Below are 23,743 nucleotides of genomic sequence, written 5' to 3'. Positions count from 1 at the left end.
CAAGGTTTAAAATAATAGGATTAAAAAAAAAGAAATGCTAAACAAAATAAAATTGTTATTGCTACACTAATAAAAATAAGATCATTATTAGGTTGGTGAGGGTTGTAAATATAGATAGAAGATTTAGGAAATCAAGAAATAGCAATTTTTAACATGCATGAATCTGATAAAATAAATGAAGCAAAAATTGGATTTAAATAAATGAAAACTTCAATATCTAAATTTCTCAATTGAGAAATTGCTAAACAGATTGTTTTCAAAGATTTATTTACTTATTTATTTATTTTAGAAAGTGAGAAAGATCATGAGTGGGAGGGGCAGGGGCAGAGACAGGACAGACATTTCATCAAAGAAGACATACTCCAGACAGCCAATAGACGTATGAAGAGATACTCAGCATCACTCAGCATCTGGGAAATGCAAATGAAAAGTTAATGAGATATCACCTCACACATGTCAGAATGGCTAAAATCAAAAACACAAGAAACAACAAGTATTGGCATGGATGTGGAGAAATAGGAATTGTCACATGCTCTTGGTAGGAATGCAAACTTGTGCAGCCACTGTGGAAAAGAGTATGCTTAGAAAATGAAATATAGGGCGCCTGGGTGGCTCAGTGGGTTAAGCCGCTGCCTTTGGCTCAGGTCATGATCTCAGGGTCCTGGGATCGAGTCCCGCATCGGGGTCTCTGCTCAGCAGGGAGCCTGTTTCCTCCTCTCTCTCTCTCTCTGCCTGCCTCTGCCTACTTGTGATCTCTCTCTGTCAAATAAATAAATAAAATCTTTAAAAAAAAAAAAAGAAAGAAAATGAAATATAGAACTACCATATGACCCAGAAATTGCAGAACTGGGTTTTTACTCAAAGAATAAGAAAACACTAATTTGAATAGGTAGGTGCACCCCTATGTTCATTGCAGCATTATTTACAACGTCCAAATTGTGGAAGCAGCCCAAGTATCCATAGATGAATGGATAAAGAAGATATGGTATATGTACAATGGAATATAACCCAGCTATAAAAAAGAATGAAATCTTGCCATTTGCAACAACATGGAGCTAGAGAGTAAAATGCTAAGCAAAGTAAGTCAGAGAAGGACAGATACCATATTATTTCACTCAAATGTGTATGTAAAAAAAATTAAAAGGTAAACTGAAAAAACAGATTTGAAACCAAATCTGGTTAAATCATATGTAAGAAACGTGAACAGAGTTCTAAGGTGATTGAGTGCTGTGTTCAGAATGTCTTGTAAGGAGTTCAAAGAGCCATTTGTTTTTCTTTTCCATTTTCATCCTTAAGATAACATTTTTAAAGCTAGAATTGTTCAGTTACTTACCTGAAGATAATGCTCCTTTTGAAGTGGTTCTTTTAGGCTTAAAGAAATGTGATGGTTTTTATCTCTTTAAAACATGTAAGAATAACTGAGATACTAAGATCTTTTTTCTTTTTTATAAATATTTCCTTTGATTTAAGCAACTGCTTATAAACTAGGAGCTTTGCCATTGTTTCTGTTAAAAACAAAGGCAGAAGGTAACATCAGGTATATCGCCATTGTAGTATTCTGTCAAGCTATTTTTTAAAACATATCCTGCAGTTATTCTGTATAACAAAGTGTTTGTTGCTTAGCTTTTGCCTTTCAGAACAATCTGAGTAGAATATATTATTTTCTTTTTGTTAGAGCATGCCAAATTCTCATAAATTAAGAAGCAACTTCAATTAGGAAATTTTTCAAAATTTTTTTTTTAAAGATTTTATTTATTTGACAGAGAGAGATCACAAGTAGGCAGAGGCAGGCAGAGAGAGAGAGAGGGAGGCAGGCTCCCTGCTGAGCAGAGAGCCTGATGTGGGACTCAATCCCAGGACCCTGAGATCATGACCTGAGCCGAAGGCAGTGGCCTAACCCACTGAGCCACCCAGGCGCCCCTCAATTTTTAATTTTTTTTTTTCCTTAGAATTCAAGGACTTAATCCAAACGCAATACATTTTTCTTATTGAAATGTCATAGACTGTGATAGGGCTATAGCAGTAGAAATGGAAAAGAGGGATATCCTAAAGAGACATGATTCAGGAGAGAAAGCCTCTGGCTCTCTTACATCCTCCTGGCTTTTGGTACAAAGGCAGTATTTGTTGTATCCTGAAGCCAGATTTAAAACAATATTCATCGGGGCGCCTGGGTGACTCAGTGGGTTGAGCCTCTGCCTTCAGCTCAGGTCATGGTCCCAAAGTTCTGGGATCGAGTCCCGCATTACATTTACATTTAGTTATTCTATGTTCTCTACTTTATGTTACAAATATGATTCTGAAAATTGGAATACATCTGTTTAAGTCTTGTATAATTCAAAATTTTTTGTTTACAGTTGTTGTTCCTCTCAGATAAATGCCTTTCTGTTTGTATAAATTTTTGTCAAGATTGATAAGGTGGTTAGAAAGAGAGAGTTGCGGGAGCCTGGGTGGCTCAGTGGGTTAAGCTGCTGCCTTCGGCTCAGGTTATGATCTCAGGGTCCTGGGATCGAGCCCCGCATCGGGCTCTCTGCTCAGCAGGGAGCCTGCTTCCCTCTCTCTCTCTGCCTGCCTCTCTGCCTACTTGTGATCTCTGTCTGTCAAATAAATAAATAAAATCTTTAAAAAAAAAAAAAGAGTTGCAATTTAAATAGTATTGATTACTATTGTTTAGGAAGCAGTACCACGGGAACGCCCTTTCAGTGCCATGAAACAAGAACAGCAGAGGAAATGGATTGAAGATTTGAACAAGCAAATAGAAGATGATCGGCAGAGAAAAATAGAGGAAAAAATTACATCTTCAAAGGTAACCTAACAAATTTAGGTGGATGTTGTCAACGGGAAAAAAAATAATTTGAGTCCTTAATCATAAACCTAAAAGTATCCTAAAGCTATTTGACAAGACTACAGTATTCAAATTAATACACATTTGCTCTTGTAAACCTTTTTTGAATGCATTTAGTAAGTGATTTTGTGTAATTTCTTAAAACTGGCTTTTCAGGAATTTCCTAATTTGAATTTCTTGTACTCGTTATGTTAGTTACCTAAGTATATATGGAATTAATAAAGAATATAGCTCCGTTGATTTTTGTGATGCTTATCCTGCTCTTTGGTGACTTTTAAAAATTGTGTTTGATTATCATTTTAGAACTTTATACATGAGAACAATTGGAAGAATTCTTAGTAATTCTTATTTATCATGATTAGGGTGAGGAACATGACAGATGGGCAATGCATTTTGATTCATTAAAGACCTATCCTGCTTCTCAGTCTCAACTGTCTTCTTGGTCAACACACAACCAACCAGAGTACTTCTGTGTCTCTCCGGACACTCACGAACTGGCTGATATCAGCAGTGTTTATACACCTATGACTGGAAGCCAGGTTGAACCTTCAGAGGAGGAGCATATAGCAAAACCAGTCAGAGATAAGACCATGGCAGATAGTCAGAAAACAAAGTAAGTTTATCTTTCAGTATTTATTAATGTTTAAGGAAGTCTATGTGCTTTATTAAAAGGACTGTCATAATGTGTGTTAATTGATTTCAGGTTTGGTATTTTCCTTTAGAGTAGAAATTACTAGTGGATGTATCTGGAGCAAAAATGATTTAGCATCTTTCGGGGGTTTTGTATAACTAAAGTGTCTATCTTGCCAGCTTTCTCCGTTCTATGACTGCTCTCTTGGATCCAGCTCAGATTGAAGAACGTGAGAGGCGACGACAAAAACAGTTAGAACATCAGGTATTGCACTGTAAAATACTATTCCTCGCCTTAATAAGTAAAGTCATTTCCAGCGGATACCTAAATAAATGGAAATTAAAATTCCAATATAAATGTACAGCACAGGCCCTTCCATTTCTGTGATGAATCTAATTCTTACTCCAGCTGGCAGTAATACTAAAATTATATTGATGCTGAGAACCAGACAGTATCACATAGTACAACCAGCCACTTGCCTTCCAGAAGAGTAGGTCTTTAATATATGTTTTATATATGAAATGGCACTAAATCTTAACTTAGTACTGGTTATTTTTTTTTCATCTGTTTATAGTTCTCCTGAATTTTGTTTAGGATGAGAATTAGTTCTTTAAGGGAACTATACAGGGCACTGAATTCTGATTGAGAAATCTAGCAGATAATATAAGGAAGGAGATGAAGATTAAAATTCTAATTTTAATCTAACACTAAAAGGACTTAAAATTCTGAATAATTCTTTAAAACCTTTGATACATGAGGAATTCGATGTAATTAATATTGTTAGTCTTAATCAGTAAGCAAATTAACAGACTGTCTGCTACTTACCAGGCACTATGCTAAGTGCTGAGATTTTTTTAGTTGTTTTTGGATTACTTCTTCTAACAGACCTCCTCTGTTAAAAGAAAAAGCATATAGGGCGCCTGGGTGGCTCAGGCGCCTCAGGCGCCTGGGTTAAGCCGCTGCCTTCGGCTCAGGTCATGATCTCAGGGTCCTGGGATCGAGGCCCGAAGCGGCCTCTCTGCTCAGCAGGGAGCCTACTTCCTCCTCTCTCTCTCTGCCTGCCTCTCTGCTTGCTTGTGATCTCTCTCTCTGTCAAATAAATAAATAATTAAATCTTTAAAAAAAAAAAAGAAAAAAGAAAAGAAAAAGCATATAGAATTCCAGGAACAAGAGATGGGATAAATACATTGGAAATTTGACATTTTAACTTTATTTATATATGTAATATTGCATTATATATTATCTGCTACTGATAAACTTATTTTAGAAATTCAAATGCTTCAAATAGATTTTTTAAATTTGTGACAGTGCATTTTGTGATTTATAATTTATAACTAGAAAGCCATCACCGCTCAGGTAGAAGAGAAACGCAGGAAGAAACAGCTGGAAGAACAGCAAAGAAAGAAGGAAGAACAAGAAGAGGAGCGTCGCTTAGCACGGGAACGAGAAGAGATGCAGAAACAGTATGAAGAAGACATACTTAAGCAAAAACAAAAGGAAGTAAGTATATATTAAAACTTTTTTCATTGAAATATAGTTAACACAGTGTTACATTAGTTTCAGGTGTACAACAACATAGTGATTCAGGAGTCCTATATGTTATACTATGTTAACAAGCATACAGTACACGCTATTATAGTACCATTGACTATATTCCCTATGCTGTTGCTTTCATCCCTATGACGTGTTCATTTAATAACTGGAAGCCTGTACCTCCCACTCCTCTTCCCTCATTTACTGACTCCTGCTCCCCTGCTACCAGTTTGTGAGTCTATTGCTTTGTTTTGTTTTGTAAAGATTTTATTTATTTGACAGAGATCACAAGTAGGCAGAGAGGCAGGCAGAGAGATAGGCAGAGAGGCAGGCAGAGAAAGAGAGAGAGGAGGAAGCAGACTCCCTGCAGAGCAGAGAGCCCGATGGGATCATGACCCGAGCCAAAGGCAGAGGCTTTAACCCACTGAGCCACCCAGGTACCCCTGTGGGTCTGTTTTATTGTTTGTTTGGGATTTTTTGTTTTGCTTTTCATTTTATCTTTTTAGTTTCCACATATAAGTGACTTCATATAGTATCGATCTTTCCCATCTGACTGACTGACTTTAGCATAATACCCTCTAGGTCCATCCGTGTTATTGCAAATGGCAAGGTCTCTTTCTTTTTTATGGCTGAATGATACTCTACTTTTTGTATATACCACATCTTCTTATGCATTCTTCTGCTGATGGATACTTGAGTTGCTTCCATATCTTGGCTGTTACAGATAATGCTGCAGTAAACATTTGGGTGCATATATCTTTTTTTCCCTTTGGGTAAATACTTTATAGTGAAATTACTAGACTGTGTGGTAATTCTACTTTTAATTTTTTTTGGAGGGTCCTTATTGTTTTCCACAGAGGGTATATCAATTTCCATTCCTACCAATAGTGCACAAAGGTTCCCTTTTCTCTACATCCTCACCAACACTTGTTGTTTCTTGTCTTTTTGATACTAGCTGTTCTGACAATGGTGAGATGATATAATTATGGTTTTGATTCACATTTCCCTAATGATTAGTGATGTTGAGGATCTTTTCCTGTGTCAGTTAGCCATCTGTATGCTTTGGAAAAATGTTTGTTTGGGTCCTCTGATCTTTTTTAAAAACTAAATTATTTTGGGGGCAGTAGACTAAGTGTCTGAGTCTTGGTTTCAGCTCAGGTCATGCTCACTGGGTTGTGAGATCAAGCCTAGTATGGAGCCTGCTTAAGATTCTCCCCCCTCCCCCACTTTGTCAGCCCATCTCCCCATTCATGTGGTCATGCTGTCTCCCTTAAAAAAAAATCATTATTTGGTGTTTTGGTGTTGAGTTGTATGAGTTATTTGTATATTTTGGATATTAACTCCTTTTCACATATGTTGTTTACAGATATCTTCTCCCATTCAGTAATTTGTTGTTTTGTGGATGGTTTCTTTTGTTGTGTAGAAGCTTTTTATTTTTATGTAATCCCAACAGTTTATTTTTGCTTTTATTTCCTTTGCCTGAGGAGACAGATCTAGAAAATGGAAATTAAAATTCCAGTATAAATGTACAGCGCAGCGCAGGACCATGGTAATGCCGATGTCCAAGAGGTTACTGCCTCTGTTTCCTTTAAGGAGTTTTATGGTCTTAGGTCTCACAGTTTATATCCATTTGAGTTTATTTATGTGTATGGTGGAAGAAAGTGGTCCAGTTTCATTCTTGTGCATGTAACTGTCCAGTTTTCCCAGCATATTTTACTGAAGAGACTGTCTTTTTCCCATTGGATATTCTTGCCTTCTTTGTCATTGATTACTTGACCATATAAACATGACCAGGTTTTATTCCTGGGCTCCCTTTCATCTTCTTTTGATCTGGTTTGTGCCATTGCTATACTATTTTGAGTACTGGCATTGTAGCATATATGATTTGAAATCTAAGATTGTGATACCTTCAGCTTTGTTCTGCTTCCTCAGAATTGCTTTGGCTATTTGGGGTCCTTTGTGGTTCCATACAGATTTTAAGATTATTTGTTCTAGCTCTGTGGAAAATTCTGTTGGTATTTTGATAGGGATTACATTCAATCTGTAGATTGCTTTAATAGAGTGGATGTTTAAAGTGTTAATTCTTCCAAACTGTGAACATGGTAGTATTTATATTATAAATAACATTATAGAGTAAAAATGGATAGAGTAAAAATGGGTGTATTTTTAAAAGAAAATAATCAGAAGTTGAACATTTGCATCTGTTTTGAAATTTTGAAGGTGTATGCAGAAACACTGAAGTGTTGCATTATAAAGGTTATGAATGTAAAGGAGAATCTAGAGAAGTTTTTAATTATTTCAAGTGATCAGTTCACAAATGCCATATTGCTTGGGTTTTTTTCTCTGCTAAGAAAGGCCAGTACAGCACAACAACAACAAAAATTACCCATGTGCTTCATTTTGAAATGTTTTCTAAGCAATAATTATTATTATTATTTTTTAAGATTTTATTTATTTATTTGACAGATCACAAGTAGGCAGAGAGGCAGGCAGAGAGGGGTAGCAGGCTTCCTGCTGAGCAGAGAGCCCAATGCAGGGCTCGATCCCAGGACCCTGAGATCATGACCTGAGCCAAAGGCAGAGGCTTAACTCTCTGAGCCACCCGTACACGCCTAAGCAGTAATTATTAATAAATATCCTAGATGTGTTAAGAGAAATGATATTGGCCTTTCTGTCTGTGTCCATTAGTGAACAGGAGCATATATTTGCAGGCTGGCATTGATGATACATTTCATTGCTGTGTTAGAGTTTTCCTGTGTGCTTAAATAAGATTATTTTTTTAAATCTTAAAATTTTATTTATTTATTTATTTTAAAGATTTCATTTATTTATTTGAAAGACAGAGATCACAAGTAGGCAGAGAGGCAGGCAGAGAGAGAGGGGAAGCAGGCTCCCTGCTGAGCAGAGAGCCCAGTGCGGGGCTCTATCCCAGCACCCTGGGATCATGACCTGAGCCAAAGGCAAAGGCTTTAACCCGCTGAGCCACCCAGACGCCCATTTTTTTTTTATTTTTTTATGATTTTATTTATCCATTTGTCAGAGAGAGAGAGAGAGCGCACAAGGGAGAGCACAAGCAGGGGGAGGGGCAGAGGGAAAAGCAGGCTCCCCATCGAGCAGGGAGCCGGATGTAGGACTCGATCCCAGGACAGTGGAATCATGACCTAAGCTGAAGGCAGCTGCTTAACCAACTGAGCCAACCAGGTATCTCTAAATAAGATCGTTTTTTTAAAAAAGAGTAGATACCTGGTTAGCTACAAGAACATCTCTGTTAAGTGGTACATGTGGCCTAGGGATGATTTTGTGAAGTGTCATGTTTGAGCTGACCTGACGTGAGCAAATCCTACAGTGACGTGATTACCAAGGATTTGTGAGGTTTATAGTAGAGCATAGAGCATTTCCACTCGCCCTCGGAGATGCAGCCCAGAGCCTGCATTTTCTTGATTTTTCCCTTTTCAGCCTTAACTCCACACTGATGAAGTGGATGATCTGGGTTCTATTTTCATTATGTTGAATAGGTTAAGCCAACTGCTCCTATGAAAAAACTATATATGTGAATAAAGTCAAAGGGTCATTTGTTTGAATTGTAAGAAATGGCTGTAAATCCTGTTTTACCTCTTAATAATCTGTTTTTAATCTTAATGGAATTTTGATGGAATTAATCACTGGTTTTAGAAGCTTTGAAGACTTTATTATAATAAATTTCAGTGGGTAAAAGAATTTTTACATTTGTGGTCTAATACAGCTGTAGAATATGATACTAAAATGTAAGTTCCAAAAGGGAGAACGCTTTGCCCTATTGACTTTGTCCCAGTATCTTGAATAGTGCCTCGCACATAGTAGGAGCTAATCTGCTCAGAATAGTCAAGTCTGCAGGTGTCTGATAATTGCATTTAATAATTCTGTGCCCTTCAATATTAACAGGAAATCATGACTCTCAAAACAAATGAGCTATTTCAGACAATGCAGAGAGCACAGGAGCTAGCACAGAGGCTGAAACAAGAACAGAGAATCCGAGAATTGGCTCAAAAGGGACACGACACTTCTGGATTGATTAAAAATCTTGGTGGTAAGCAGTTCACTACAATTTTACTTAAAATATCTTTTGAAGAGGATTTTAAATAACTGCCTATTTTCGGTACCTTTAACGCACCTAGTGAATAAATACTGTTTTAGGAATTTCAGATCTTGACCTGATGTAACTTTATAAAAATGCTTATTTTGTTTGGGAAATTGGTTTAAGAGAAGAACTAAATAATAACTAAGCAGGGTCGGGCACTTTCCAATAATCTTTGATACAGGAAGGATGTTAGGGGTTGAAGACAACAACCAAGAATTCTCCAGATGTTTTTGGTGCAAAAAGGTGGTTTTATTAAAGCACTGGGACAGGACCCGTGGGCAGAAAGAGTTGTGCTAGGGTCGTGAGGAGTGGCCCATCATATACTTTCAAGTTGTGAGGGATTAGGGATAGTGTAAATATGTAAGGAATTTGGAAGAACAGTTTCCAGGACCTTAAGGGGGCTAGCAGTTATTGGGAAAACGTCATTTATTACTTACTGTCTAATAAAAACTTAGTCATGAGACCCTTCAGATGTATATCAGTGGGTCGTATGATTGGGGGATGATTGCCAACATGTATTGGGAAGAGGGGTAGAGATAAATGCAGTTTCCAGAGGAAATTTTTTTATGTTACAGTAGATGTACAAGATCGTGGGGGTTGGGCTAAGATTGCTTTCTGCCCTTAGCAAAGTGTGAACATCCAGGCAGTTGAGTTCCTAGAGGAATGTCACTGACGACCTATTTCAAGGACTTGTCAGTGGGCCGTAAGTAGTAAGGAAATTTAATAATTTTTCTTCTGCCTTTGTTTCCTACTTTTTACATAAATTTTCTTATGTTTTGTTTATAATAGGTAAAATGTATACTTTTTTTTACCCAGTGTTTTTAGAGAAATCTCTGAAAGGATCCTCATATTCAATAAGGGATAAAAATGCAGGTCACTTTTTGTAAGAAAATTTAGGATAGCCCTTTTATATTTTTATTGTAATGTTCACATTGATTACACTGAAAATCTTGTGCGTATTTAGTTGCTGCTACACATACTTTCTCTTAATCTTCCTGAACTGTCATTATGTTGGATAATATATTTCTCTTGCTATTTGATAAAGTGACTAACAACATTTCAAATTTAGGACATGGCTTGGATGATGTCAGTGGTAAAAAGAATACATGTATCAGTTCTACAACCTCTCCCAAAAAGGATACTGCTGTGCAAACAGGTATTTGTTTAACAGTTGTGATTTGGTTTAAAATTTACTTAAAATTAACGTCACAGTCAGAATTAAGCTTAGTTTAGAATTGAGCTCTGTTTGTCTACGGCCATACCACCCTGAACGTGCCCGATCTCGTCTGATCTCGGAAGCCAAGCAGGCTTGGGCCTGGTTAGTACTTGGATGGGAGAATTGAGCTCTGTTTAAAAATGAAAGGAATTCACCAGTTTTTAGCAAGGATTAGAAAATAAAGGGATCTCTTGATTTTTAATTTCTCTGTAACAGCTTCATTGAGGTTTAATTCACATAGCATATAGTTAACCCCCCTAAAGGATACAGTGCAGTGTTTTGGTTTTGTTCTTCAAGTTTTAAATTAAATTCTAGTTAACATATATGGTAAAATTGTTTCAGATGTAGAATTTAGTGATTCACCACTTACATATAATGCCCAGTGCACATCACAAGTGCCCTCCTAAATACCCATCACCCAGTTAGCCCATTTCCCCACTCCCCTCCCTCTATAATCACTCAGTTCTCTTTTTTCCCCTCATTTATGTGAGAGAGAGGGAGAATGAGTGAGAGGCAGCAGAAGCAGAGGGAGAAGCAGAGGGAAAGGGAGAAGCGACCTAAGCTAAAGGCAGATGCTTAACCGACTGAGCCACCCAAGTGCCCCAGTATCTTCTAGTTCTGTCCATGTCATTGCACATGGCAAGCTTTCATTCTTTTTGATGGCCAAGTTATATACCATCTTCTTCATCCATGGATATTTGGGCTCTTTCTATATTTTGGCTGTTGTTGATAATGCTGCTATAAACATCATGGTGCATGTGCCCCTTTGAATCAGTATTTTTGTGTCCTTTAGGTAAATATCTAGTAGTATAATTACTGGGTCATAGGGTAGTTATATTTTAACTTTTTGAGGGACCCCCCTCATACAGTTTTCCAGAGTGGCTGCATTAATTTGCATTCTCATCAACAGTGTAGGAGGATTCCCTTTTCTCCATATATTTGCCAACATCTGTTGTTTTCTGTGCAATTAAATTTTAGCCAGTTTGATAGGTGTGAGGTGGTATCTCATTACGGTTTTGATTTGTATTTTCCTGATGAGTGAAGTTGAGCATCTTTTCATGTGCCTATTAGGCAACTATATGTCTTTGGGAAAATGTCTGTGTCTTCTGCACCGCCCCCCCTTTTCTTTTTTTTTTTTTTTTTAGGATTTTTAAATTTATTTCACAGAGAGAGCACAAGCAGGGGGAGTGGCAGGGAGAGGGACAGGGAGAAGCAGGCTCCCCACTGAGCAGGGAGTCTAGTGCAGGGCTCCATCCTAGGACTCTTGGAACGTGACTTGAGCCCAAGGTAGCTGCTTAAGTGACTGAGCTACTGGAGGTGCCCCTTCTAGCCCATTTCTTAACTGGATTATTCATTTTTTTGGTGTTGAGTTTGATAAGTTATTTATAGATTTTGGATACTAACCCTTTTTCAGACACGTCATTTGCAAATATCTTCTCCCATTCTGTAGGTTTTCTTTTAGTTTTGTTGATTTTTTTCTTCACTGTGTAGAAGCTTTTTATCTTGATGAAGAAAGTCCCAGTAGTTCACTTTTGATTTGCTTTTGTTTCCCTTGCCTCTAGAGACGTGTTTAATAAGAAGTTGTTATGGCTGAGGTCAAAGAGGTTGCTGCCTGTGTTCTCAAGGATTTTGATGGATTCCTGTCTCACATTTAGGTCTTTCATCCATTTTGAATTTATTTTTGTGAATGGTGTATGAAAGTGGCTCAGTTTCATTCTTCTGCTTGTTGCTGTCCAGTTTTCCCAGCACCACTTGTTGAAGAGACTGTATTTTTTCCATTGGATATTCTTTCCTGTTTTGTCGAAGATTAGTCAACCATGGAGTTGAGGGTCCATTTCTGGGTTCTCTGTTCTGTTCCATTGATCTATATGTCTGTTTTTTTGCCAGTACCATTCTGTCTTGATGATTACAGCTTTGTAGTAGAGCTTGGAGTCCAGAATTGTGATGCCACCAGCTTTGGTTTTCTTTTTCAACATTCCTTTGGCTATTTGGGGTCTTTTCTGGTTCCATATAAATTTTAGGATTATTTGTTCCAGCTCTGAAAAAAATTGATGGTATTTTAATAGAGACTGCATTGAATGTGTAGATTGCTCTAGGTAGCATAGACATTTTAACAATATTTGTTCTTGAAGGTCTACAAGCAGGGAATGTTTTTGCATATCTTTGTCTTTCTCAGTTTCTTTTATGAGTGTTTTGTAGTTTTGTGAGTACAAATACTTTGCCTCTTTGGTTAGGTTAATTCTTAGGTATCTTACAGTTTTTGGTGCATTTGTAGATGGGATTGACTCCCTAATTTCTTTCTTCTGCCTCATTGTTAGCATATAGAAATGCAGCTCATTTCTCTGCCTTGATTTTATATCCTGCCACTTTGCTGAATTCCTATATGAGTTTTAGTGATTTTGAGGTGGAATCTTTTGTGTTTTCTACATAGAGTATTATGTCATCTGCAAAGAGTTAGAGTTTGACTTTTTTGCCAATTGAGATGCCTTTTATTTCTTCTTGTTGCATGATTGCTGAGGCTAGGACTTCTAGTACTATGTTGAAAAACAGTGGTGACAGTGGACATCCCTGCCATGTTCCTGACCTTAGGAGGAAAGCTCTGTTTTTCTCCATTGAGAATGATATTTGCTGTGGGCTTTTTGTCTATGGCTTGTATGATATTGAGGTATGTTCCCTCTGAAGAGTTTTAATCAAGAAAGAATGCTGTACTTTGTCAGATGCTTTTTCTGCATCAGTTGAGAGGATGATATGGTTCTTATCCTTTCTCTTACTCATGTGGTATATTATGTTGATTGATTTGCAAATATTGAACCTTCCCTGCAGCCAAGGAATAAGTCCCACTTGATTGTGGTGAATAATTGTTTTAATAATTGAAATTATTAAAATGTACCCTCAATTTTTTTTTTTAAATTTATTAATTTGACAGAGAGAAATCACAAGTAGATGGAGAGGCAGCCAGAGAGAGAGAGAGAGAGAGAGAGATAGGGAAGCAGGCTCCCTGCTGAGCAGAGAGCCCGATGCGGGACTCGATCCCAGGACCCTGAGATCATGACCCGAGCCGAAGGCAGCAGCTTAACCCACTGAGCCACCCAGGCGCCCTGTACTCTCAATTATTGAAATAGACCCTCAACTCCATGTTTGACTGATCTTTGACAAAGCAGGAAAGAATGTCCAATGGAAAAAACAGTCTTCAACAAATGGTGCTGAGAAAGCTGGACAGCCACATGTAGAAGAATGTTTTAATGTACTTTTGTTTAATGTTTTAATGCAGAAGAACGTTTAAATGTACTTTTAATGTACTGTTGGGTTTGATCTGCCTGCCTCTCTGCGTACTTGTTATCTCTGTCTTTCAAATAAATAAAATCTTAAAAAAATTTTTTTCTTCTTAATTTCCTGGTTAACCTCTTCATTTTTTTTTTAATATTTAATTTATTTATTTGACAGAGATCACAGGTAGGTAGGTAGAGAGGGGAAGCAGGCTCCCTGCTGAGTAGAGAGCTGATTCCAGGACCCTGAGATCATGACCTGAGCCAAAGACAGAGGCTTAACCCACTGAGCCACCCAGGTGCCCCCCTTTTCATTCTTTAGTAGGATGTTCTTTAATCTTGTTGAGAATTTTCACACCCATGTTTATCAATTATATATTAGGTATAATTCTCTTTTTTGCTGGGGTCTTTGTCTGGTTTTGGAATCAAGGTAATGCTGGCCTCATAGAATGAATTTAGAAGTTTTCTTCCATTTATTTCTCTTTTTTTGGAACTGTTTTGAGAAGAATGTGTATTAACTTTTTTTTTTGTTTTTTTTTTTTTTTAAGTCTAGTAGAATTCCCCTGGGAAGCCATCTGGCCCTGTACTTTTGTATTTGAGAGATTTTTGATTACAGATTCAGTTTCTTTGCTGGTTATGGGTCTATTTAAATTTTTTTCTTCCTGTTTCAGTTTTGGCAGTTTGTAGATTTCTAAGAATTTATCCATTTCTTCCAGATGCTTGTTTTGTTGACATATGATTTTTCCTAATAATCTCTAATAATTATATTTCTGTGGTGTTGGTTGTGATCTCTCTTCTTTCATTGGTGATTTTATTTATTTTGGTCTTTCTGTTTTGATTAAGTCTGGCTAGGGGTTTATCAGTTTTATTCTTTCAGAGAAAAATATTTTAGTTTCATTGATCTGTCCTACTAGTTTTTTTATTTCTGCTCTAATCTTTTTATTTCCTTCCTTCTGCTGACTTTAGGCTTTATTTGATGATCCTTTTCTAGCTTCCTTTAGGTGTAAGGTTAGGTTGTATATTTGAGATTTTTCTAGCTTCAAAGTAGGCTTGTATTGCAGTATACTTTCTTTTCAGGACCATCTTTGCTGCATCCCCGAGGTTTTGGACTATCGTGTTTTCATTTGCTTCTGTGGATTTTTAAAAATTTCTTCTTTAGGGCGCCTGGGTGGCTCAGTGGGTTGGGCCGCTGCCTTTGGCTCGAGTCATGATCCCAAGGTCCTGGGATGGAGTCCTGCATCGGGCTCTCTGATCATTGGGGAGCCTGCTTCTCCCCCGCTCTCTTTGCCTGCCTGCCTACTTGTGATCTCTGTCTTTCAAATAAATAAAATCTTAAAAAAAAAAATTTCTTCTTTAATTTCCTGGTTAACCTCTTCATTATTTTTTTTAAAATATTTAATTAATTTATTTATTTGACAGAGATCACAGGTAGGTAGAGAGGGGAAGCAGGCTCCCTGCTGAGTAGAGAGCTGGATGCGGAGCCTGATTCCAGGACCCTGAGATCATGACCTGAACCAAAGACAGAGGCTTAACCCACTGAGCCACCCAGGTGCCCCCCTTTTCATTCTTTAGTAGGATGTTCTTTAATCTCCATGTATTTGTGATCTTTCCAAATTTTTTCTTGTGGTTGACTTCAGGATTCATTGCACTGTGGTCTGAAAATATGCATGGTATGATCTCATTCTTTTTGTATTTGTCGAAGGCCTGATTTGTGATCCACCATGTGATCTATTTTGGAGAATATTCCATGTGTACTTAGAAAGAATGTGTATTCTGCTGCTGCTTTAGGATGAAATGTTCTGAATATGTCTGTTAAGTCCCTCTGGTCCAGTTGTGTCATTCAGAGCCGTTGTTTTCTTTTGATTTTACGCTTAGATGATCTGTCTGTTTCTGTTAAGTAGTGTATTAAGGTCTCCTATTGTTACTAATGAGTTTCTTTATGTTTGTTATCAATTGACTTGTGTATTAGGTGCTTGCCAAGTTGGGGGCATAAATATTTGCAATTGTTAGATCTTCTTGTTGGATAGACACCTTGTTTATGAGATAGTGCCCTTTGTCTCATATTATATATTTTTTTCATTTAAAATCAAGTTTGATATTAAACATGCCTACTCTGGCTCTCTGTTGACTTCTGAAACTTTGGTTTTCATCACCTCACTTTCAATCTGCAGGTGTCTTTAGGTCTAAAAATGAGTCTCTTGTAAGCAGTATATAGGTAGATCTTTTTTTTAAAAAATCCATTCTGATACCTTAAACATCTTCTGATTGGGGCATTTAGTCCATTTACATTCAGGAATTCTTATATTCAGGAATTATTATAGATAAGAAGGTAGTGCCATTGTATTGCCTGTAAAGTCACTGTTTCTGGAGATTTTTCTCTGTATCTTTCTAGACTTTGTTGCTTTTGGTCTTTCCGACTTTAAAGGAGGAAATTTAAAGGAAATTTTTAATATTTTTTGCAGGGTGGTAGTTTAGTCATCGTAAACTCCTAGTTTTGTTTGTCTGGGAATCTCTTTATTTCCTTCTATTCCAAATCCTTGATGGATAAAATTTTCTTTACTGTGTATTTTTCCCATTCAGGACCTTGAATATATCATGCCACTCTCTTCTGGCCTGCTGTGTTTCTTTGGTAAGATTTACTACTAACCTGATTTGTCTTCCCTTGTAGATTAGGGATTTCTTTTCTCTTGCTGCTCTCAGGATTCTTTCCTTATCTCTGTATTTTGCAGATTTTGCTGCAATATGTCTTGGGGTTGGCCAGCTTTTGTTGAGTTTGATGGGAGTTCTCTGTGCCTCCCAGGTTTGGATAGCTGTTTCCTTCCCCAGATTATAGAAGTTTTCATCTATAATGTGTTCATATAAACCTTCTGATACAGTATTTTTTTTAAAGAGTACAATTAGAGTTGTGCAACCATCCTCACAATGAATTTAAGAACATTTTTATCACCCCAGAAAGAACCCCTGTGTTCATTCTTTTCTCCCTTTTCTCCAGTTAAAGGTAACCAGCAATCTACTTTCTGTTACTCTAGATTTGCCTATTCTAGACATTTCATATAATTGGAATCATACCATATGTAGTATTTTGTGCCTGGATTCTTTCATTTAGCGTAATGTTTTAAGGTTCATCATGTTGTAGCATGTAGCAATACCTCATCATCCTTCATCACTGAATAATATCCCATTTTGTGCATATACCACATTTTGTTTATTCCTTCATCAGTTGGTGGATGTTTGGGTTATTAAAGATACGCTATGAACACTTAAGCAGAACTTACCTAGATGTATATTTTCAGATCTCTTGGGAGAGAAGAATAGCATTGCTGAGTTATATATAACTATATGTTTAGCATTTGATGAATTGTAAAACTTTTCCAAATTGTATGATTTTACATTTCCATCAGCACTATATTTAATTTCTCTGCATGTTATAACCTACACATATTATTCTTGTGGTTATGAAGTGGTATGTCATTGTGGTTTTGATTTACATTTTCCCGGTGACCAATGATGAACATTTTTTATGTGTTCATTTTATTCATTTTTTAAAAGATTTTATTTATTTGAGAGAGAGAGAAATAGAGAGCAAGCAAGTGCACAAGGAAGGCGAAGGGAAAGCAGGAGAGGGAGAAGCAGGCTCCCCATTGAGCAGGGAGCCAGATATGCAGGGCTCAGTCCCAGAACGCTGGAATCATGACCTGAGCCAAAGGCAGACAATTAACTGACTGAGCCACCCAGGCCTCCTCATGGGTTCATTTTAAATTTTTAAAAATGTGAGAAGGTAATATCTATATTTGGGCCTTATTATTATAGGTCTCCATGCTTACTGTGAATCTTTTCAATCCTTTACATATCTTTCTGGGAATTTTTTTTTTTAAAGATTTTATTTATTAATTTGACAGAGAGAAATCACAAGTAGATGGAGGCAGCCAGAGAGAGAGAGAGAGAGGGAAGCAGGCTCCCTGCCGAGCAGAGAGCCCGATGCGGGACTCGATCCCAGGACCCCGAGACCATGACCTGAGCCAAAGGCAGCGGGTTAACCCACTGAGCCACCTAGGCGCCCCTGGGAGTTTTTTTTTTAATACCTTCCAGAAAATCCCTTTAACTTTTCACTTTTTAAAAATCCAGGGATAATTGACATACAACATTAGTTTCAGGTGTAGAGCATAATGATTCTATATTTGTGTATGTTGCAGAATAGTCACAGTAAGTCCAGTTAATATCACCATCAGTTAGAAAATTTTTTCTTGTGATGAGAAGATTTATTCTCTTAAATATGGAATTATTATTAACTAGAGTCACTGTGTTGTATGTTTTATCCCCAAGACTTATAACTGGAATTTGTAGTTTTTGACTCTTCACCCATTTTGTCCTTCTTTCCCCTCCCCACTGCTGCCTTTGGCAGCAATATTTCTGTGAGCTTCTGTGGTTTGTGTGTGTGTGTGTGGTTTTTTTTTTTTTTTAAGATTCCACTTGTAAGTAAAAGAAAAAAAATTCCCCATATAAGTTAGATCTTAATGGTATTGGTCTTTCTCTGTCTTTTTTTACTTAGTATAATGCCCTCAATGTCCATCCATGTGGTCACAGATGGCAAGATTTCATTTCTTTTTATGGCTGAATAATATTCCTTTGTGTATGTAAACACTACATTTTCTTTATATTTATCTGACACTTAGGTTGCTTCCATGCCTCCACTATTACAAATAGTGCTCCAGTGAACACAGGAGTGCATACATCTTTTTGAGTTAGTGGTTTTGTTTCTTTCGGATAAATCCTGAGGTGGAATTGCTGGATCATGTGGTAGTTCTTCTTTTAACTTTTTGAGGAATCTTTATATTTTCTGTAGTGAAGATTAACCAATTTAGAAGTCTACCAACAATGCGTGAGTGTTCTCTTTTCTCTACCTCCTTGCTGACTCTTGTCGTTTCTTCTTTTTGATACTCAACATTCTGAATGGTGCGAAGCCGTTATCTCACAGTGGTTTTGATTTTTCATTTCCCTGATAATTAGTGATGTTGAGCATCTTTTTATGTAGCTGTTAGCCATCTGTAGGTCTTTCTTTGATAATTGTTCAAATCTTCTGCCCATTTAAAAAATCAGATTGTATCTTTGCTTTTCTTATTGCATTGTATAATTTCTTTTAATTAATGTATAATATATTACCTGTTTCATGGGTACAGGTCTGTGAATCATCAGTCTTACACAGTTCACAGCATTCACCATAGCACATACGCTCCCTAATGTCCATAACTCAGACACCATATCCTTCCCCCTGCCCCACCCCAGCAACCCTTAGCTTATTTCCTGAGATGAAGAGTCCCTTTATGGTTTGGCTCCCTCCCTGTTCCCATCTTGTTTCATTCTTCCCTCCCTTCCCCCCATGTACCCCCACCCTGCCTCTCAAATTCCTCATATAAGAGCGATCATATGATAATTGTCTTTCTCTGACTGACTTAACTTTGCTTAACATAATGGCCTCTGGTTCCACCCATGTTGTTGCAAATGGCAAGATTTCGGGGTATTTTTTGATGGCTGCATAGAATTCGTGTGTGTGTGTACATGTGTGTGTTTATGTATCCACACCACATCTTCTTCATCCATTCATCTGTTGATGGACATCCAGGCTCTTTCCATAGTTCTGCTTTTGTGGACATTGCAATCTGCTATAAACATTTGGGTGTGTGTGCCCCTTCAGATCACTACATTTGTATCTTTAGGGTAAATACCCAGTACTGCAAATGCTGGGTTGTAGGGTTCCTCTTTGAGGAACCTCCATACTGTTTTCCAGAGTGGCTGCCCCAGCTTGCATTCCCACCAACAGTGTAGGAGGGCTCCCCTTTCTCTGCATCCTGGCCAACTCCTGTCATTTCCTGACTGGTTAACTTTAGCCATACTGACTAATGTGAAGTGGTATCTCACTGTGGTTTTGATTTGTATCTCCCTGATCCCGAGTGATGTGGAGCACTTTTTCCTTGGCCATTTGGATGTTGTCTTTGCCGAAACATCTGTTCATGTCTTCTGCCCATTTCTTGATTGTATTGTTTGTTCTTTGGGTGTTGAGTTTGGTAAGTTCTTTATACGCTTTGGATACTAACCCTTTTTGAGACATGTCATTTGCAAATATCTTCTCCCATTCTGTTGGTTGTCTTTTGGTTTTGTTAACTGTTTCCTTTGTTGTGCAAATGATTTTGATCTTGATGAAGTCCCAGTAGTTCATTTTTGCCCTTGCTTCCCTTGCCTCTGGCGGTGTTTCTAAGAAGATGCTGTGGCTGAGGTGGAGGTGGCTGCCTGTGTTCTCAAGGATTTTTGAAGGATTCCTGTCTCACATTGAGGCCTTTCATCCATTTTGAGTCTGTTTTTTGTGTTGAAAGACCCGCGGATCCCCTTACCCAAGAATCCAACACTGCCACTGGATGCAATCAGCAAGAGGTTCTTTATTGTTACGCAGGCGCCTGCGGGTGGTCAGCAGCTCCTGCTAGCTGAGCACACCCGGCTGGGGTGGTGCCGGGTTTTTATAGACAGGTACAAACAAGTTTTGGGTGGGGTGCAACTGATTGGTGGACAGTTTGAACTTTTGAAAAAGGCATACTTGGTGTTAGCGGATTGGCTTTGGAAGACCCCCTCGCGCTAAGAGAAAGGCGGGAAGGGGAAACAAAGAGGGGAAGTTTGACCTTATCACTCAGCAGAAAGGCATCCTGGCTACGTGACCTATGTGACCATGCAGCCCCCTTGCCTACGTGACCTATGTGACCATGCAGCCCCCTTGCCTACGTGACCATGCCCCGGCTATTAGGAGAGGGTATCTTGTTCAAACAGGAGTCAAGTGTCATGCCCTAAAAGCCAAGCTGTTACAGAAAGGCAAAAGAGCAGTTACATTGAATTCAACCCTGTGGGAAGGGTCTTTTCATTGCAAGGGGAGGAGGGGTACTTTTACACAACAAAAGAGCAGTTAATTAGTTAACGAAGGGGGGGGTGTCTTTCAGTGTGTGGTGTAAGGAAGTGGCCCAGTTTCATTCTTCTGCATGTGGCTGTCCAATTCTCCCAGCTCCCAGCACCATTTGTTGAAGAGACTCATTTTTCCATTGGACATTCTTTCCCGCTTTGTCAGTGATCAGTTGATCATAGAATTGCGGGTGCATTTCTGGGTTGTCTGTTCTGTTCCATTGATCTATGTGTCTGTTTTTGTGCCAGGATCATACTGTCTTGATGATTACAGTTTTGTAATAGAGCTTGAATTCTGGAATTGTGATGCCACCAACTTTGGTTTTCTTTTTCAACATTCCTCTGGCTATTTGGGATCTTTTCTGGTTCTGTACAACTTTTAGGGTTATTTGTTCCATTTCTTTGAAAAAGTTGGAGGTATTTTGATAGGGATTGCATTAAATGTGTGATTGTTCTAGGTAATATAGACATTGTCACTATGTTCTTCCAGTCCATGAGCATGGAATGTTTTTCCATTTCTTTGTGTCTTCTTCAGTCTTTCATGAGTGCTCTATATAGGTTTTTGAGTACAGATTCTTTGCCTCTTTGGTTAGGTTTATTCGTAGGTATCTTATGGTTTTGGGTGCAATTATAGATAGGATCGACTTTTTAATTTCTCTTTCTTCTGTCTTGTTGTTGGTATATAGAAATACAACTGATTTCTCTGCATTTATTTTATGTCCTGATATTCTACTGAATTCCTGCATGAGTTCTAGCAGTTTCTGGTATTTTATTTTTGATGCAATTGCAAGTGAGATTTTTTTCTTTATTTCTCTAACAGTATTAGTGTATAGAAACACAACAGATTCATGTGTATTGAGTTTTTTATCTTGCACCTTTTTGGAATTTGTTTTTTCTGACAGATTTTGGTGGAATCTTGGGGTATCCACACTTCTTTTTTGCCAATTCGGGTACCTTTTATTTCTTTCTGGTGTGTGATTGCCAAAGCTAGAACTTCTAGTACTGTGTTGAATAGCAGTGGTGATAGTGGACAGCCCTGCCATGTTCCTGACTTTAGGGAAAAAGTTCTCAGTTTTTCCGCATTGAGAATGATATTCGCTGTGAGATTCTGATGATACTGAGGTATGTGCCTTGTATCCCTACACCGTGAAGAGTTTTGATCAAAAAAGGATGTTGTGCTTTGTCAAATGCTTTTTCAGTATATGTTGAGAGTATCATCTTGTTCTTTTTCTTCTGTATGATTTATTTATATATTTTAGATATTAACCCCTTATCAGGTACATTATTTGCAAATATTTTCTCCCATTTAGTAGGTTGCCTTTTCATTTTGTTGGTTTCCTTTGCCCTTTGATGTAAAGAAATGTTTTTAGTTTGATACAGTCTTAGTTGTTTACTTTTATTTTTGTGGCCTTTGCTTTTGGACTCAGATTTTAAAAACGATTGCCAACATCAATGTCAGGGAGTTTATTACTGCTTATGTTTTCATTTCTAGGGTTTCATGTTTCAGGTCCTGTATTGAAGATTTTATCTATTTTGGGTTCATTTATGTGTATACTGTAAGATAGTTGTCAAGTGTCATGTTTTGCATTTGACAGTCCAGTTTTCCCAGCACCATTTACTAAAAAGACTGTCCTTTCCCCATTGTGTATTCTGGGCTTTGTTGTAATTAACCCTTCATATAAGTGTGGGTTTATTTCTAGGCACCTTGTTCTGTTCTTTTGATCTGTGTCTCTGTTTTTATGTGAGTACTGTACTGTTTTGATTACTATAGATTTGTAATGTAGTTTGAAATCATCTACTGTGATACCTCCAGCTTTGTTCTTTCTCAGGGTTGCTTTCTTTATAGGGTCTTCTGTGTTGCCCTAGAAATTTGGGGATTGTTCTATTTCTGTTGGCCATTGGAATTTTGATAGGAATTGCAATGAGTCTGCAGATTATTTTGGACAATATAGACATTTTAGGAATAGTAATTCTTCCAATCAGCATGACATGTTTTTGCATTTATTTGTGTATTCTTCAGTTTCTTTTAGTAGTATCTTACAGTTTTCAGTGTACAGGTTTTTTACCTCCAAGGTTAAATTTATTCCTAGTATTATATTTTTGATGCAATTGCAAGTGGGATTTTTCCTTAATTTCCTTAACAGTATTAGTGTATAGAAACAGAACAGATTCGTGTATAATGATTTTTATATCCTGCACCTTTATGGAAATTGTTTTTTCTGACAGATTTTTGTGGAGTTTTTAGAGTTTTCTCTAAATAAATGCCATCTGCTAATAGTGACAATTAGGTTACTTCTTCCTTTCCAGCTTGGATGCCTTTTCCTTTTCTTGCCTAATTGCTATGGCTAGGGTTTCCAGTGCTATGTTGAGTAAAAGTGTGGAGAATAGACATCCTTGTCTTGTTCTTGATCTTAGATAAAAGCTTTCACCTTTTCACTGCTGAGTATGATGTTAGCTACTTGCTTGGCATACATATATAGTCTAATTTTGAGGTATAGTCTCTTTATACCTTGTATAAGAATTTTTATCATAAATGGATTTGAACTTTGCCAAATGCTTTTTCTGCCTCTGTTGAGATGATCATATGATCTGTAGCTTTCATTTTGTTAATCTGTTGTGTCTCAGTTTATTAGCAGATGTTGCATCATCCTTGCATCTCTGTAATAAATCCTACTTGATCATGGTGTATGATCCCTTTAATGTATTGTTGAATTTTGTTTGCTAATATTCTGTTTAGGAAATTTTTTTAAAAAATATTTTTATTTATTTATTTGACACAGAGAGCAGGATAATGAGAGAGAGAGCACAAGCAGGGAGAGCAGCAGGCAGGCAAAGGGAGGAGAAGCAGGCTCTCTGCCGAGCAAGGAGCCCGATGTGGGGCTTGATCCCAGGACCCTGGGATCATGACCTGAGCCGAAGGCAGCCACTTAACTGACTGAGCCACCCAGACGTCCCTGTTGAGGAATTCTTGCATCTATATTTATCATGGGTATTGGCCCATAACTTTCTTTTCTTGTAGCAGTCTTCTCTGATTTTGGTATCAGGGTGATGCTGGCCTCATAAAATAAGTTTGGAAGTGTTCCTTGTTCTTGTGTTTTTGGGAAGAATTTGAGAAGGATTTGTATTAATTCTTTGAATGTAGGGTAGAATTCATCATTGAATCCATCTGGGCCTGGTCTTCTATTTGTAGGGAGGTTTT

At 37.6% G+C, this 23,743-nt stretch overlaps 1 protein-coding gene across 10 annotated transcripts in view; it reads left to right on the top strand.

Annotated features, from left to right (window-relative positions):
* Positions 1–23,743, top strand: part of CCDC66 (coiled-coil domain containing 66) — a 68,846-nt gene that overhangs the window by 32,228 nt on the left and 12,875 nt on the right. For 9 of the 10 annotated variants that reach the window (XM_013053117.2, XM_013053087.2, XM_013053101.2 and 6 more), the window contains 6 exons: positions 2,672–2,803; positions 3,205–3,455; positions 3,653–3,737; positions 4,812–4,973; positions 8,928–9,072; positions 10,193–10,279. In XM_013053117.2, coding sequence (XP_012908571.1) covers positions 2,672–2,803; positions 3,205–3,455; positions 3,653–3,737; positions 4,812–4,973; positions 8,928–9,072; positions 10,193–10,279 — 862 coding nt within the window. The remainder of the gene's footprint in view (positions 1–2,671; positions 2,804–3,204; positions 3,456–3,652; positions 3,738–4,811; positions 4,974–8,927; positions 9,073–10,192; positions 10,280–23,743) is intronic. The other variant, XM_013053090.2, reaches the window with a different exon arrangement.

The sequence above is a fragment of the Mustela putorius genome, unplaced genomic scaffold (genome assembly GCF_011764305.1).
Source record: "Mustela putorius furo isolate JIRA1106 unplaced genomic scaffold, ASM1176430v1.1 tig00000095_pilon_pilon_pilon, whole genome shotgun sequence".
In the NCBI taxonomy this organism is placed as follows: domain Eukaryota; kingdom Metazoa; phylum Chordata; class Mammalia; order Carnivora; family Mustelidae; genus Mustela; species Mustela putorius.
This window is presented reverse-complemented; position numbering and strand designations above follow the sequence as displayed.